The sequence below is a fragment of the Staurois parvus genome, unplaced genomic scaffold, assembly GCF_062004578.1.
Source record: "Staurois parvus isolate SC_StPar_1 unplaced genomic scaffold, SC_StPar_1.0 ptg000251l, whole genome shotgun sequence".
NCBI classification, from domain to species: domain Eukaryota; kingdom Metazoa; phylum Chordata; class Amphibia; order Anura; family Ranidae; genus Staurois; species Staurois parvus.
This window is the reverse complement of record NW_028318047.1, coordinates 5,551,116-5,569,535: the sequence shown is the minus strand read 5'-3', so window position 1 is coordinate 5,569,535 and position 18,420 is coordinate 5,551,116. Positions and strand designations below refer to the sequence as shown.

Below are 18,420 nucleotides of genomic sequence, written 5' to 3'. Positions count from 1 at the left end.
TTTAGTCCAGTTATGTGATCCTGCAGCTCTGACTTCTCTGTGCAAGGAAGTGCTTGACAACAGCTGTGAATTCCAGAAGTTTCTCATAGGCTACCATGGCCCAGCCGTTGATGGTGCCCACCTGCAGCAGCCACTTACTGACACAGGGGCATTAGAACTGCAGGATCACATAACCAGAGTGGATGGAAAAAAATGATAAATACACAGATCTTTTTTTCCCAGGGTAGGCAGGATAAGTAGGAGGGCGGCTTAATTTTTTTTCAAGAATAGTTAGTATTGGTTTTTTCTTCCACTTTAGGCTACCTGTAGATCTCAGAGGGTGGTTGGTATAGGAGACAGTTGTTCATACACATATATATATAATTTATTTTTTAAACACTTTTTTCATTAATGTACACATGTAGATCACATGAGACTAAAGAAAACAGCAGAGGGTGTCAACTAAGTGCAGTTTATAGGAAAACACTTTATAAAAAATTTACAACTGGCAAGTGACAGGATGCATAGGGATAACAGCATGTAATCCATCCAGAGTGGTTAGCCTTCGTATGTCTTCAAGAGCCAGGAAGCAGAGGTTGCTCTTGGGAGCTGTGTAGGGCACCAGAAACAAGGTTGGAAATACTGGAGCACATTGACTGCACAAGGCAGGAAGTGTCATCACACCTGAGAGGGCCGCAACGTGGGGAGCGTGACAACCAGTTTCAGAGCGTAAATGCTCCTTTTTCAAGCCTCTCACATGAGACTACATGTCTATGTCTAGGGAAAAAGGAAGAGAGTTGGAGGACTTCTTAATCTCTGTGCGGAAGAGACAAGACAGCGTTTGAAAAAGTTGCAGAGTATCCATAGACCAATGATTTTCACTCAATTTAAAACCTTTTGTCTGGGGCATGTTGGACAGACGTCTGCACTTTATTGCACATCTTAGTGCAACTGCTATAGGGCGGCAGTCACCATTTATTATTTTCAATGGTATAATCATTCTACAATTTTTTTTAATTCTTCCAAAAGGCACTGTAATACTATACACCAGACTTCTGGGTGTTCCTGATGCATTTCTTTTTCTGGTGTGCATCACCCCATGAAGCTTCCTTCTGCTGCACTTCTTTTTTTTTTTTTTTTTTTTTACTATTGCATATTCCCAAAACATGCTACTTTTTCCAGTTTTCCGAGGTGGTTGGGAGAGTAATCCAAGCCACGGTACGGTTTATTATTTAGCTTATCTTGTCAAAATCATTCTGAAACTTAACCTGCATCTTGATTCATACTTATTACCTCTCAGGATCCTTCCAATCGTATTAGTCCAGTACAAGCTTCATTCAACGACACTATGCCCTGATGAAGGGAGGACCCTTTGAACTCCTGAAATGTGTTGGATTTTTATGATAGGAGATTCTGAGTAAAATTTAAAGTGGAATTCCACCCAAAATCTAACTAACTCAAAACCTACTCCTCTCCCATTCTAAGCCTAATCTATCTAACCCTGTAAAAAAATTCTGAAGCGCTCCAGTCCAGTCCCACACTGAGCTGTCAGCGGCAACTTCTGTATAGAGGAGGGGCAGCCAGCAATGGATGGGTAAGCCTATGGGAGATGTCCTCTCCTGTTCATTTCCCAGCTGTTGTTGGCTTACTCTCTCACAGAAGTCACCGCCTGGAGACCAGACCGGAGAGGCATCAGAATAGATAAATATAGCAATCTTTTCTTCACAGGGTTAAATAGATTAGGCTTTTAATGGGGGTGGGAGTAGGTTAGTTAGGTTTTGGGTGGAATTCCACCTTAAATCTGGAAGTCCTATTTTCTGCTTTTTGGCACTTTCGTACTTGCACACCTAGTCCCTACTTGAAAAAAGAGCTGACCTTTTAGCCACGAAACCTGTGAAAACTGCTTGAGAGTAATCATTCCCCCTACAGACCTGAATAGAAATACCCTCTGCTGTGCGATCCAGTGCCCCACATCTAATGATCTTCTGGCCATTGGAAGAATGCCCTACTGCTGCTCTTAGAAGCACCCGTTATTATTTTCCTGTGTTTCCCTGCTTATTGACCCCCAGCGGGAATGCCTTGGAGATTTGTTAACTGGAGTGGTTTGCACAACACTGTATTAGAGTTCTCTGTTTTCTGTACAATTATAGCTCTTATGTTTTCTCTGCACAGAATGTAAAGAGAATCTCAGTGAAAGTTCAAAGCCCTGAGGCATTGTTGTCAAACGTTCTTACGGAATGGCCCTCAGTCTATACTGTATATTGTTTTGTTTATCTCCGAAAATAAGAACCTTTACTCGCTTCTGTTGGTGTAGTGATAGTTTTGTTCTTTATGCACATAGAGCAACGGGAAGATTCCTTATGATTGTATGGTGCTGCCATCCACCAATTCACTACACAGCACCATGCATGAACTCTGGGCAAACCTGTAAGCTGTGCAATGGATACAATAGAGATCCTCTGTGAATCTTAGGGGGACTTTGGGGACTTTTTATCTGCAGCGTTTTCTCATGTTAAAGTAGAACTGCGAGGCATCTGAGCACCACAAATCAAAAAGCTATTTATATTTAATATTCAAAGCTAACTCCCCCATGTTGATTGAGAGGGTGAAGTTCTGCTTTAAGCTGGCCATACATGGGTTTGTTTTTTCTGTTTAGCCATTTTTTTGTTGTTGTTTAGCCAGTGGGTTGAACAAAAAAACACTGAACCAATTACTTCATCCACACATTTGAGGTGAATGGGGGAATCTTCCCTACTGTGCTACTGTATTCTGAGAGCGGGGAGAATCCCTTGTTGTCAGAATACAGAGCTGCAGCCACTTTATCCAACAGGGCGGTTGAACAGAAGTTGATTGGTAGATTGATCTCTGTTCAACTGCAGCTGCCACAGATGAATAAAAAATTGACTGTTCGCTGTTGAACCGGCTGAATTTCGATCCAACTATGATCGAGTAATGTTTGTACTGGCCAACCATTGATTGGGGGGTGGGGGGGGGGGTGTAGGGGGATGCAGCTGAAGATCCTCATGCAGTCTCACCACAACCTCTGCTCATTCACCACATCACACCATGGGGCATTTGATGACCTGTTACACAAGAAACTATGGTAACCCTAACCTACTATATCTTTCCTGGACCTTAGCGGTCACCTTTGACTGATGAATGAGACATGGAATCCTCATCCCAGGTGTCCAAGCGTGAAGCTGATCTCTTGTTTGTGTCCTTTTACTGTTCCAGCGGTGAATTGTGCAGCTCAAAATCTCAGATCCCTGCGGCACTGGTGGTTCTCTCCCTGGCAGCTGCATTTCTATCAGGCTGTAAGCACGGATCATCAAGTGGGTTGCCGACCTGACATCCACCTCTTGGGGCTGTTCCCGTATGACATGTTTTGAGTCTCCCACATTTGTGAATGTATATCATATGCTTTAATTTCATTTACCTACTAAATTAAACTTGCTGTACTATGAATTGCTTGGTGCCCCCTTTGTCATTACAGCATCCAGGATCTCAGCCTGTGTTGAGGAGGCAGCCTTGCTCCAATCTTGTAGTGTTTTATGTCTAGTTTACACTAACTTCTGGGAAGTACATTGGATTCAACATTTATTTCTAAGTATTCTCATTTTTATCATCTTTTATTTGTCTTATTTTACATAGTATATACACTGTGTGCACAATTATTAGGCAAGTTGTATTTTTGAGGGTTAAGATCATTATTGAATAACTACAGTGCTCTCTGTCAATCCAAAATGTTAATAAACCTCAAACCTGAATATTTAAGAAAGTAAAAGTGAAGTTTTGGCTTTCTTAGGAACATAGCTATGTGTGCACAATTATTGAGCAACTATTGAGGCTCCATGTACACGAGCCTACTCTGACCGCCAGCCGCGGAAACCGTGGTACTGTGATTTTGCGGCGGTTTTGCGTTTTCTCGTGGTCGGCAATTACAACATTCCTATCCTGAACACAATACTTCTGCGTTCAGGAGAAGGAGGTTTAACCTCACCTAAACACGGCAGCTCCTAAACTCTACTGAAAGCCTATGTGTACATGGACACATAGGCTTTTATGGAGTTGAGTTTAGGAGCTTTGGCAAAAAAATGCCAAAAGCTTCTAAACTCGAGTTTAGCAGCTGCTCATGTACATGAAGCCTTAGGGCTCATGTACACAGGGCGTTTGGAAAACTCTTCTGATCGCTGGAAACTGACTGCTAGAAAACGTAGGTTAAAAAAAGTGAGTTAAGGCACATTTGTATTCCGCATTTATGCACATTTGCGTTTAGAAGCGCTTTCAAAAGATAACCTCAGGAGACCCTACCAAATGCCCAGAGAACAGTATGTGTTGAGATTACCTGTCTTTTTCTGGTTGTATTCACTATGGATCTCATGGGCATAATGCGGCACGTTCTACCATTTTTTTTTTTTTTCCTTCACGCGAAACCTGGAACTGACTGCACTGGTGTACTAGGTCCATTTGAATACATGGAAAACGCTTTGCATGCATTTTTGATGAAGAAAAAAGGCTCATGACAACATCTGGATATGGACCTGTCAAAAAACGCATCTAAACGCTAACGGTTTACATACATTTACAAGCGTATGGCGTTTGAAATGCCGGTAAAATCTACTCCTGAACGCAAGAAAACGACTGTAAACTCAACTGCTTGTAAGCTACTATAAACAACTATGCATACATGGACACAGGAAAACATTAGGGAGAGTTCAGGGGCTGCTGAAAAAAAATGCTCAACAGCTCCTGAATGTCAGTTTATCAGCTGCAGTGTACATGAGCCCTAAGTGTGCAGAATTCTTATACAACTAAATGAAAATCTCACTTGTTTATTTTCATCTGTTAACTTGCCCTCCAAAGGATTTACCCCCCTTCCTGACCTGGCCTTTTTTTGCTGTTTGACGCTGCACTATTTCAACTGGTAATTGTGCGGTCATGCAATGCTGTACCCAAACAAAATTTTTGTCCTTTTTCACACAAATAGAGCTTTCTTTCGGTGGTATTTGATCACCTGTGCGCTTTTTGTTTTTTTTGGCGCTATAAAAAAAAAGACCGAAAATTTTGAGAAAAAACAATATTTTTCACTTTCGGCTATATAAAATATAGCGTAAACTTAAAGTCAGTCATAAATTTAGGCCAAAATGTATTCTGCTACATGTTTCTGGTAATAAAAAAATCCCAATAAGTGTATATTGATTGCTTTGTGTGAAAGTTATAGGGTCTACAAACTATGGTATAGATACTGCAATTTACGCCATTTTTTGCTATACAGCGCTGCACTTGTTTAACTGACAATTGCACGGTCATGCAATACTGTACATAAATTAAATTTATGTCCTTTTTTCACACAAATAGAGCTTTCTTTTGGTGGTATTTGATCACCTCTGGGTTTGTTTGTTTGTTTTTGGGCAATAAACAAAAAAACAAAAATTAAAAAAAAAAATATTTTCTCATTTGTCATAAAAAAAATCCAAAAAACTCAACTAAATGTAGCCCAAAATGTATTTTTCTACATGTCTTTGGTAAAAAATCACAATAATTGCATATTAATTGGTTTGTGTGAAAGTTAGCATTTCCAAACTATGGTATAGATCAGGAGTCTCCAAACTGTGGCCACAGACTGAATGTGGCCCTTTGCTTGCCTTTAACTGGCCCTTAGAGCTCTATTCCTTCCACTGATGCGAGGCATTATTCCTGCCACTGACCCCAATAAAGGGACACTATTCCTTCCACTGACACTAAAGACGGGGAACTATTTTTTCCACTGACAACAATTATTGAACACGATTCCTCTCACTGACACCAACAATGGGGCACTATACCTCCCAATGACACCAAGGATAGGGCATTATACCTCTGACTGACACCAATGATGGGACATTATACCTCCCAATGACACCAGTGATAGTGTCATTTTTTTCTTTTTTACACCCACTGACCACCAGGCCAGTTTATACCCATCAGTGCTAGAGCATTTTCTACTCACACTGGTGCCACATTCTGCCCCCCCTCCCCCCCAAGGTTTTGTTGGCCAGTAAACTAGCCCTGTACTTTGAGAGTTTGCAGACCCCTGGTATAGATAATGGAATTTACACAGCTTTTACTTTCTGACCGCCTATCACATTTCTTGAGGTGCTAAAATACCAGGACAGTACACACAGCTCCAAATGACCCCTTTTTGGAAAGTAGACACCCTAAGCTATCTGCTGAAAGGCATGTTGAATCCATGGAAGATTTTTTTTTTTTCCCACAAGTTTTTGGAAAATGACAAAAAACTTTTTTTTATACAAAATTATTACTTAAATGATATATTGCTCACACAAGCCATGGGTATATGTGGAATTACACCCCAAAATACATTCTGCTACGTCTACAGAGTATGGGGATACCACATGTGAGAGACGTTTTGGAAGCCTAGCCACATACAGGAGCCTGAAATCCAATGGCCACTTTGAAAGCCTGATGGTGCGTAACTTCCTCATTTCACTTCCTCAATACCTCTCACAGTTTTGGAGGCCCTGAAATACCAGGATAGCAGTGTGTTGAAAAAAGTGAATAAAGCTCAAAATCCTTCTAATAGCTTTTATTTCCATCCACACAAATGTATTGGGAACACTACACATTCTATTCCAAATCAAAACATGAAGAAAAATCGATCAAATTTGTGTTGTTCCTCTAAAAAATTTTTTAAAAAGTGAATATTAGACGGTTCAAAAAAATAGCAGTGTTTATATTCTTCTTTACAAACTCAAACATTCACTATATAAACTGAGAAATGTTTGAAGATTTTGCTTTCCTTTGAATGACTTCATGAATATTTGGTTGTAGTCGCACTGTTTCTGAGAACTGCTGTACATCTGTGTTGCATGGAGTCACCCAACTTCTGGCACCTGTGAACAGGTATTCCAGCCCAGGATGATTGGACTACATTCTACAGTTCTTCTCTATTTCTTGGTTTTGCCTCAGAAACTGCATTTTTGATGTCACCCCACAAGGTTTCTATTGGATTAAGATCCGGGGATTGGGCTGGCCACTCCATAACGTCAATCTTGTTGGTCTGGAACCAAGATGTCGCACGTTTACTGGTGTGCTTGTTGGAACACCCATTTCAAGGGCATTTCCTCTTCAGCATAAGGCAGCATGACCTCTTCAAGTATTCTGATGTATTCAAACTGATCCATGATCCCTGGTATGCGATAAATAGGCCCAACACCGTAGTATGAGAAACATCCCCATATCATGATGCTTGCGCAACCATGCTTCACTGTCTTCAGTGTACTGTGGCTTGAATTCAGTGTTTGGGGGTCGTCTGACAAACTGTCTCCGGCCACTAGACCCAAAAAGAACAATCTTACTTTCATCAGTCCACAAAATGTTGTGCCATTTCTCTTTAGGCCAGTCAATGTGCTCTTTGGCAAATTGTAACCTCTTCAGCACTTTCAACAGTGGGACTTTGCGGGGGCTTCTTGCAGAAAGCTTGGCTTCACATAGACGTCTTCTAATTGTAACAGTACTCACAGGTAACTTTACACCTTCTTTGATCTTCCTGGAGCTGATTGTTGGCTGAGTCCTTGCCATTTTGGCTCTTCTTCTATCCATTTGAATGGTAGTTTTTCGCTTTCTTCTTACACGTCTTTCAGGTTTTGGTTGCCATCTTAAAGCATTTGCGATCATTTTAGCTGAACAGCCTATCATTTTCTGCACTTCTTTATGTTTTCCCCTCTCCAATCAACTTTTTAATCAAGGTACGCTGTTCTGAACAATGTCTGGAACAACCCATTTTCCTCAGAATTTCAGAGAGAAATGCACTGTAACCAGCATGTACAACATTTGCTGCCTTCCTTCCATAAATAAGGGCAATAATTGCCACCTGTTTTTCAAAGAATGAATGACCTCACTAAAAGAACTCCACACTGCTATTATTTTGAACATGCCCCTTTCAATTAGTGATTCAATTACACAGAATCAGCAGCATGCATGTCATGACTGTTGGATCTGTTGGATTTCTATTACTCTACTACACCTGCTAATAAATTATTTGCCATGTAGAAATATCATTTCTATCAAAAACAGTGATTGATCAGGTTAGTGATGTCTGACTGCTATTATTTTGAACACTATGGAAGATTTCTCTTCTTTTTTATGAGTCACGCATGACCATATGAGAGTGAGTTGGTGGTTATAAGGTCATCTGCCCACCTATCCAGGAAAAGGAAGCATCCTTATGCTGTTTTGTGGAGCCCTTTTTGGAGGTCAGATAACAAGGAGGTATTAACTGTGTAGGATCCTGGTGTGATCCAAAAGGCGCATTGGCCCAGTGGGTAATTTTAAGGAGGTGAGGGGGCATTTCAGCCATTGTAGGATTTGTTCGGTGTGCACACCACACGGCACCATTTCTTCACGTCCATTGATTAGCGAAGCACCTTAGATGTGAGGGATTTTTTTCTGCACTTATATGGACTTTATTGGACTTATACGATTTTTTTCACTGTATAGAATTTTTTCCTTGTTTTTTTCGTATTTATTTTTCATATTTATGGATTTACTGCATATTGTATGAATTTTTTTGATGAGCACTTGTCACTTTGGAATTTGATGTATGATTATCCCATTATTGGGATCCACCTGTTTTACACATTTGGTGTGTGAGAATTATTACATTTTGGGATTGGGAAGTTTGTTGTTTTTCCATTTTGGAATAGGGTCCTATTTTGCACTATATGGCACTTGTGAAATATAAAAGATCCTACAGGGATCTATTTCAATTTATTTCATTTATATATTATATGTTATGTATATATATATATATTTTATATATATATTTTAGCGTTATTTTTAGCGCTGCACCATATGTTAATCTATTTGTCGTTGTAGTACACCTTTTGGGTAAGGGGTTTGGGTGCTAGCAGCTTCTACATTGGTTTTAGGTGTCTATTAAGCGCAGGAGGAACAGTCACTTATATTGCTTAATAATTGAAATCATGTTATGGTCACTGCTACCCAGATGTTCTTTTATATGGACATTTGTAAAATTGGACAGGCTGGTGGTACCCAAGCTGATTAATCAACTTGGGTACATTCAGCCTGCGCATAAATGGTTAGAATCTTGGCTGGTCCCTGTTGAACCGTCTGAGATTCGAACTGTCCATGGCCGGCTTTAGCCTGTAGTGTGGGTATACAATGTAAACTAGGGTTGTAGATAGTTGCTACATCTTACCTGTACTCTATAACAGTCCAGTTCTCCACAGTGTTGCTAGGGTATCCCAAGGTTTCTAAGCACCGGTTTACTTTCTATAGGTTTGTATTTGTATAGGCACATCCCAATAACAGTGCTTGGTCCTGATGAAAAATCCATCCAAAACTGAACCCAACAAGGTAAAAAGGGATATGTTTTTATTCTCCCAAGAGTTCTGGGAAGTTGGGCTGCCATATTAAATATATATGATGCCTGCTACATAACAGCCTTTATTCACGTTAAATGATATAAATTTTTCCCACAGTTATAATCTATATGGTGATTTGTGTGCTTTTCAAATCTGCAAAATGTTGAGGTTGGCCTGAATGCTGGCCATACATATTTATGCATGGCATCTACTATTCCAGCTGATCGTTTTTTATTAACTGGATATCCACAATGGTTCTACAAAGCAGCAATAGCCAAAAAATTGGATCGTTTTAAGAAGTAAAGAAAATCCAGAGCTGATCATTTTAGAATCAGTTACTTTATAAATACAACTGGCTTTGAAACATTCAGAATTTTTCATCTCATCCAAATGCTTTCATCTGCAAGTCAGCACTTTAGAAACACTCTAAAGCAATCCAAATGGCAGAGGAAATAGAATAATTAAAAACGTCCGTCAAAATAATTATCAGTTCATTAAACTATCGGGATGCTTGGAAATTTGATGTGTTACACACAGATGCAGTCAGTCTGTCTGAAAGTCAGAGCACTTTTTTTTTTTTTTTAATTATTTGTGAGCTCCAAAGGTCATTGTGCTGCCCTAATGAGTTCCCTCCAGCTGTGCAAAGATTTGGTGTAAGAAGCATGTGAAGATTAGGAAATTTCCCTGTTAAATTCCATTCTCTTATCGGCTACTTGTGTTTATAAAATACAAAGCAAAATGGTGCTGCAGCCAGGTTTTGGCTAAAGCTACAGGAAGTGTTTTTTTTTTCTGTTTTTGTAATGCAGCAAAAAGCCAAAAGAGAGCAGTAAATAGGTATTTGCATAGCAGGTCTGGTGTGCTCCCCTGTCTCTGCAAGGGACAGAAGTTATGGGGTTAATGCTGGCCATAGACAGGACGAAAATCAGCCGATTTTTTTTTTAACGTTGGTGGTAACGTCAGCCGATCGAACAACCGATTTTTCTTTTTTTTTCTTTTTTAAATCGGCCGATGTTCGACCCGTCTATGGCCTGCTTAACAGAAGGTTTTTATCATGTTCACTTCTCTATGACATGCATTCCAGTGATGGGGCTTATTATTGGTTCTGGATACAATTTGCTGAGTTAGATGGTAGATTGAACTTCGCTGAAGTAACCATAGTGCATAATTTTCCAAAGTGCCCTCCCCGTAAAGAAAGACCACACCACACATTAGTCCTAGGAAGTATTTATAGACATGAACTTGAAACATCCACAGGCTTGATTTTCTTCTTTAAAATACAAAGATTATGGTAGCCAACTTCCATCTGTTTCCCCGTCTTAAAATATTCTAAAAGCATTTAAAAAAATAAAGATTTTTAGCACCTTTTAGACAAATGAGGGATATGCGTGTTCACTGGTGACTTCCTAGCATCAAACACCTATGTGCATTCCCAGCTGCACAAGGCCTACAACAAACGTGTACACTGCTAAGGCACTCTAACAACCGGATTGCAGCCCTTAACACATACATACAGCCAGCAGCAAAGAGATCTTGAAATGCAGCACCTTGCTTTAAATACAGGTAACAATGCAATTGAAAGGCTAGCTTCGCCCAGTTATAAAAACATAGCTGTGGGATGAATTAAACAGAAAAAAAATGGATGCTTATTCTTCAGATCTCACAGGTTCTTCAGAAACCAAACAACCCTGAGCAAGACAATCTGGTTTCTGCCATTGTTTTTTAGGGTTGTCAGAGCCCCTCCCCTTAACCTGGCAATACACAGCAAAACCTTGATGGCCCTAAAGGTCCAACTTACAGAGATAGCATTCGTGAACACTAGATGTATTACAATAACCATATGTCTTCTAGTACAGGTAAATCAAACATAATGAAGGTTAAATGATAATCCATTAAGGTTTCAAAGAAACTGTTCACCAGAGAAACACAGAGGCTGCGATTGCTGTCTTCTCTTATTACAGATGCTAGTTGCCTGGCTGACCATTCTTGCTTTCATATGTTTAGTTCTTGACCCAGAGTAAGTATTGAGATAAAGACCTGTTGACTTTCTTGATCTTCATATTTGTTCTTGGTCAGTGACTCGACTTATTGAAATCAGTAGGTTAGCTTAACAGCCAGGCAACTAACATTTTCAGAAAGGTCAGTAATGGAAGCCCTTAGATTCCTTATAGACATGTAAATGTGTTTTCTGCCAGACCTTAAAGGGTAACACCTCACAAACCTAATCTCTGCTATTCTCTGCAGCTTACTTTTAGAAACTATGTCTTTGTCTAGTATTGTATCAGAGTACAGGGCATTAAAACAATTGGTATGGCATAGGTTTATTACAGCTGGTTATCTGCAGGTGTACTACTGTAGTTACCTTGTAAACAGAGACAATACTAATAGTTGGGCTTGCTCCGTACGGGAAACAAAGTAATTGAACTGGTTTAGTGCACACAATAAAGGGCGTGTATTCATGGGTGCTTTACCTGGACCAGTGCTACATACACACAGGATGGGTTTTAGCAAAACTGACCTAAATAAGTTTTTCTTGCAACTAATGGCAGGCAGGATTATTGTGGTATGATGGCTCCTCCTAGTGGTTCAATATGGTAGTGCAGCAAATGTTTGTTTCAGATAATAGGCTCCATGCATTAGGCCATAACCAGGGTGTAACTATAGCTATAGCAGACCATGTAATGTCTCTAAAGCCTCAATACACACAATGGCCCAGACCTAGCTGGCTACAGAGTGATGTATGTGAGTAGCATTAGCACCTGAGAAATAAATGTGGATAAAATTAATGCTCCTATTCTAAAAATACTATGTAAGTTATTAGTATTGTGAATCACTGTAGAATGTGCCTTTGAGATGAAGGGGGTTTCTTTTGCTACGAGGCCAAAACAATCTTTATTTTTCCTTATTTCCATTATCATCAGCAATGACAGCTGAAACAAACAGGCACAATTATTTTGGCATATAACACCTATGGTATAGCTTTATGAATTGAGCTTAATTTAAAAAATACTACCTAAGTTTAAAAAAAATACTTTTTTTTTCTGGTTTGGATAGAGAAGGGTTAGAACCTCAATCAGGTTCTTATTGCTGTCTGTGCCTCGACTAGAGAGAGTAACCTCTCTATTTTTTTTGGTGACCAGTGGGAAAGGAATGGTTGAAAATTCATAATTTTGACATACCAATAGAACAGTAATAGAGAGAAAATCTTCCAGTGGGGACACATGTTTTGATGTCAACTGTCCAGGAAGGGATTTCCCTTACTTCATTACAGATTTCCTCTCACTTCCTGTTTTGGCTACAGGACAGAAAGAAAAGAAAAAATCTCTCCAATGGAACACTGATGACAAAAAAAATAGGGGTTTTAACTATTTCCTACTCTATCCATACCCATTGGTTTTATGCCTCGTAGAGCTGGGGAATCTCAGGGTAATGTGGACCCGTGCTTCTCTTTCTATTCATCTCATTCTGAAACATGTTTAAGAAAATATATATAACAGTGATTTCCAACACATACATCCTGAATAACCAATAGCAAGGTCCAAAGTACCCTCATCGGGCTACATAGGTCAAGTATAGAGCAGCCTCGGTATAGTGAAAACAGCATTTACTGCAATAACCAACCTAAAGACAACACTTTAGAAGTATTCTTAAATCTGAAGGCTGCTCAGTAAATACTGGGTCCTGTAGGTACACATTCATAAAAGTTTCTTAGGGAGCTGTACTCTAATAAATATAGTGGTAATTACCAGATGTTTGACATTGAGAGACCTAGGAAAGACATTCACAAGAGATTAATGAAGGGATATGCGTGTGTCTCTGTAACTACAAGTGGTTAAATATTACAGAATAAAATAAAGACTATTCCAACTTGGATGCGTCAGTGAGCGCTGCATCCATTATGTCTGCTCTCAGGCTGCGTCTTCTTAGGACAGTTTGCTTACAGGCCACCACTGGCTCTGGCCAAGATGGGGCTTTCAGTAGAAAGGGCACAGATAGGGTCAACGTTCTATCAGCTGGGTTTTCATAGTGGTTTCAGATTTGCAGCCTCTTTCAGGATGTAAAAACTGGAAATTTCTTAAAAGGTCTGTTGTCAAGCTGAGGCAGGGAATAGCTCAGACAGTGTATCCTAGTGATGTGGCCTCATGAAGCCAGGGGACAGTAATGCTGCACATAAATGTTCACAAAAGAGCAGCTTCACACACTCTTTGGTCTCTGGACGCAAGAAGGAATCTCAGGAAGTCCGTGTGCAGCCTCTGTCAGCATCAGCACCACTCTGACTGCTCAGCGTGCTCTTACTTCTGGCCTGCAGGCATGAAGCTGTTTTCAATGCACAAGACAATAAAGTTCTTATTGCAGCTCTGAGGACGCTGCTCTAGGAGTTTCCCGTTTGTGATAGAGGAAGCCTGGCCGGTGACTATGCCTTCATCTGTGCGCCAGATCTCACAGTAGCTCTCTGCTACACGCCGACCCTTGGTGTCAGATCCATGCCAGATCATCTTCTGTGGCCTAGTGTATAAGGACAAGAAATGTGATACTTAGTGTAGATGCAAATCCTAAGTAAATGACATATAGGGGAGATTTACTAAAACTGGTGCACTCAGAATCTGGAACAGCTCTTCATGGTAGCCAATCAGCTTCTAATGTCATAAAGAAAATGTAATCAGTGAGCGCTTCAGATAATAGCAGCTATAGCACGCAAGGTAACCAAAAACTAAACCTTATAGATACATATATATAGAAAGTGCAGCGCTAAAAGAAATATGTATGGTATATATATACATATACATATGCTCCAAAAAAATTGTATATCAGTATACCACAATAAAGTGTTAAAAACAATGAATAGATGAATAGTGACAGTTCGTGATAGGTGACCTATTCAGAAGTTGATAGTGACTTTTCCAATCCTGTGGTCTGGTGACAAATAGTGAAAATGCGCACTCACCAGATGTGTATTTTCAATACGCCTGTAATAAATAAACCAGAGGTTCCCCTCATTGGATGTGATGGATGAGCTGGGCCATTTAGCGGACTCTCCTTCCTCCCTCTGGGAAATGGACAGGATACTGGGCAGCCTACATCAGGGCGTGCGTCTTTAAAGGGGCCTGCATGCCGTGACGTCTTTTTGCACATTTGGTCAGTAATTGTTTTTTACTTGCTTTTATTTATATCTGAGTTATTTTACCACGTGGATTAATAAATACCAGTTTTAAAACTACTACACTATGGGCTATTTCTTGCTGGCTCTGCGGTGAGCCCCATATCCGTTCTAGAGCCCGAGCATCCTAAGCCTGTGACACCTGATACCGCTCTAAGGATGACGCATGCCCTGATGTAGGCTGCCCAGTATCCTGTCCATTTCCCAGAGGGAGGTAACAGTCTGGCCGCTCTACACCCAGGGAAAGGAGAGTCCGCTAAACGGCCCAGCTCGTCCATCCCATCCAATGAGGGGGACCTCTGGTTTATTTATCACAGGCGTATTAAAAATACGCATCCGGTGAGTGCGCATTTTCACTATTTGTCACCAGACCACAGGATTGGAAAAGTCACTATCAACTTCTGAATAGTTCACCTATCACGAACTGTCACTATTCGTCTATTCATTGTTTTTAACACTTTATTGTGGTATACTGATATAAACATTTTTTGGAGCATATGTATATGTATATACAGTGGGGATCGAAAGTTTGGGCACCCCAGCTAAAAATTTGTATTAATGTGCATAAAGAAGCCAAGGAAAGATGGAAAAATCTCCAAAAGGCATCAAATTACAGATTAGACATTCTTTTAATATGTCAACAAAAGTTAGTTTTATTTCCATCATTTACACTTTCAAAATAACAGAAAACAAAAAAATGGCGTCTGCAAACGTTTGGGCACCCTGCAGAGTTAATATCTTGTACTGCCCCCTTTGGCAAGTATCACAGCTTGTAAACGCTTTTTGTAGCCAGCCAAGAGTCTTTCAATTCTTGTTTGAGGTATCTTTGCCCATTCTTCCTTACAAAAGTCTTCCAGTTCTTTGAGATTTCTGGGCTGTCTGTCACGCACTGCTCTTTTAAAGGTCTATCCATAGATTTTCAATTATGTTGAGGTCAGGAGATTGTGAAGGCCATGGCAAAACCTTCAGTTTACACCTCTTGATGTAATCCCCTGTGGATTTCGAGGTGTGTTTAGGATCATTATCCATTTGTAGAAGCCATCCTCTCTTTAACTTCAGCTTTTTCACAGATGGCATCAAGTTACCATCCAAAATTTGCTGAAATTTTATTGAATCCATTTTTCCTTCTACTCGTGAGATGTTCCCTGTGCCACTGGCTGTAACACAACCCCAAAGCATGATTGATCCAACCCCATGCTTAACAGTTGGACAGAGGTTCTTTTCATTAAATTCTGTGCCCCTTCTTCTCCAAATGTACCTTTGCTCATTCCGGCCAAAAAGTTCAATTTGAACCTCATCGGTCCACAGAACTTGTTTCCAAAATGCATCAGGCTTGTCTATATGTTCATTTGCAAAGTTCAAATGATGATTTTTGTGGTGAAGACGTAGAAGAGGTTTTCTTCTGATGACTCTTCCATGAAGACCATATTTGTACAAGGATCTCTTTATAGTGGAATAGTGTACCACAACTCCAGTGTCTGCCAGATCTTTCTGGTGGGATCGTGCAGTCAAACGTGGGTTTTGAATTGTTTTTCTCACAATCCTGCGAGCTGTTCTGACTGATATTTTTCTTGGTCTTCCAGATCTTGCTTTAACTTCCACTGTTCCTGATGACTGCCATTTCTTAATTACATTCCGAACAGAGGATATTGACATCTGAAAACGCTTTGCTATCTTCTTATAGCCTTCTCCAGCTTTGTGAGCGTCAACTATTTTCAGTTTCAGTTTTCTAGACAACTGCTTAGAAGAACCCATGGTGCTGATTGTTGGGGCAAGGTCAGATGAGTCTGGGCATTTAAAACCTTTGAGATTGACATAACCTGGTCTTCCCAGACGATGATTGAGAACAATCCATGACACTGGCAGGTCTCAGCTTTGCAAAGGGGGCAGTGCATGCTATAAATTCTGCAGGGTGCCCAAACTTTTGCAGACACCATTTTTTTGTTTTCTGTTATTTTGAAAGTGTAAATAATGGAAATAAAATCTAACTTTTGTTGACATATTATAAGAATGTCTAATCTGTAATTTGATGCCTTTTGGAGATTTTTCCATCTTTCCTTGGCTTCTTTATGCACATTAATACAATTTTTTAGCTGGGGTGCCCAAACTTTCGATCCCCACTGTATATACCATACATATTTCTTTTAGCGCTGCACTTTCTATATATATGTAGCTTCTAATGTCAGCTTGTTCAATTAAACTTCGTCAATTAAATCTGGAATCTGATTGGTTTCTATGCAGAGCTGTACCAGATTTTGCACTCTCCAGGTTTAGTAAATAGCCCCTACAGTTTGCTAAATTACTGTGCAACATAAACCATAATTGTTTTTTCATAAATACTTGTTTTGTCATGTTTTTATCCTACAGTATATCAGTTCTGTTGATCTCCTGCATTTGCAGCCACTTTCTGTCTACAAGCACTCCAATAATGACTCCAAGGCATATCTCTGAGTTGGTTTCCTGAAGATGATAACGTTGGCTTATGCCTGCATAATGTGTGTTAAAATGGCCATTTGTAGTCTCCATCAGAAGCCTTAGTGACAACACACAGGGGCACATTTTTGACAGGGACAAGGCACTGTTAACCTATATATTATATATAAAAGGAAGCGCCTACTTTATACCTGGATAATAGAAGTCTGGAGATTTAAAAATATTGAAAATTACATTTGAAATTGCATCAACAGGTTAAAGCTTATCTGAGGTTTAATGCTTGAGTTTAATAAATGAATGGCTAGAAGCAAGGAACATGAAATAATAGAACATGTATTATTGGGTGTTAGTTAAATTACACTAAATCAAATCACCATTTGGTGTGTGCACCACACACCAACAGCATTATTTCTTCTAGGTAAACTGATGGTATTGCATGATGTACAAGTAACTGCCTGTACTTTTTAATATTGAAGAGACTATTAATTCTGAATAAATCCCCAAATCTACATGCAGAAAGGTAGCCCCAAACCTGAAAGGAACCTTCACCATGCTTCCCTTTTATCTGCAGCCACTCACTCTTGTACTGTTCTTTACTTCTTGGGTGAACAAACTACCTTCAGCTATAGTCAAACATTCCACATTTGGACTCATCCATCCAAAGCACATGCTTCCATTAGACTTTTAGTCTTCCATGAAGACCGCCGTACGACCACATTCTTCTGGACTATAGATGGACATACCAGTGTCCCACTGGTATCTGCGAAGTCTGAGCTGATGGCACCATTGGACATCCTCTGATTGTGAAGGTAGGTTAGCATGAACTGTCTTTTGTCTGCTGCATGAATTGTCCTTGGCCAGCCACTGTGCTTTAAAGTGGTTGTAAAGGCTCAAGAGTTTTTACTTTCATTCATTCTATGCATGAAGGTAAAAAAACTTCTGTGTTCAGCAGCCCCCTAATACTTACCTGAACCCCATCTCAATCCAACAATGTGCACGAGAGCAGTGGCTCTGCCTCATTGGCTGACACAGCAGCAGGGGGGTGGAGCAGATACATGCTAAGTGTCTGAATGGACAGACAAAGCAGCAGTTCAGGAACGAGCCTGCTCAGGTGCCCCCATAGCAAGCTGCTTGCTATGTGGGCACTCAGCAGGAGGGGGGGGGGGGGCAGTAGCTCCAGTAGAGACTCAAGGAGGATCGGGGCTCCTCTGTGCAAAACCACTGAACAGACACGCAAGACGCTGAACTGTCTTTAGGGAACCTCCATTCATAAGTAGAGCATGGCTTTTCATCACACAGTTTCCTCATTCCTCCCACACAGATGATTTGATTTAATGAATTTGTAATCTTGTTGATGATTAGCACCTGGTATAATTGTTTAATCACACACTGGACCATGTGCCCCCAAAACATTTAAGGCCACTTGCCCCTGGGACTATCTAGCTACTGTGCATTCCTCCTGGTGTT

General features: G+C 40.2%; 1 protein-coding gene across 4 annotated transcripts in view; it reads right to left on the bottom strand.

The window, feature by feature from the left end:
* Window positions 1-10,577: 10,577 nt before the first annotated feature.
* The window catches only part of COL18A1 (collagen type XVIII alpha 1 chain), a 234,908-nt gene continuing 227,065 nt past the window's right edge, over window positions 10,578-18,420 (bottom strand). For all 4 annotated transcript variants that reach the window (XM_089680860.1, XM_089680856.1, XM_089680857.1 and 1 more), the window contains one exon: window positions 10,578-13,868. In XM_089680860.1, coding sequence (XP_089536986.1) covers window positions 13,655-13,868 — 214 coding nt within the window. In that variant the 3' untranslated portion in view covers window positions 10,578-13,654. The remainder of the gene's footprint in view (window positions 13,869-18,420) is intronic.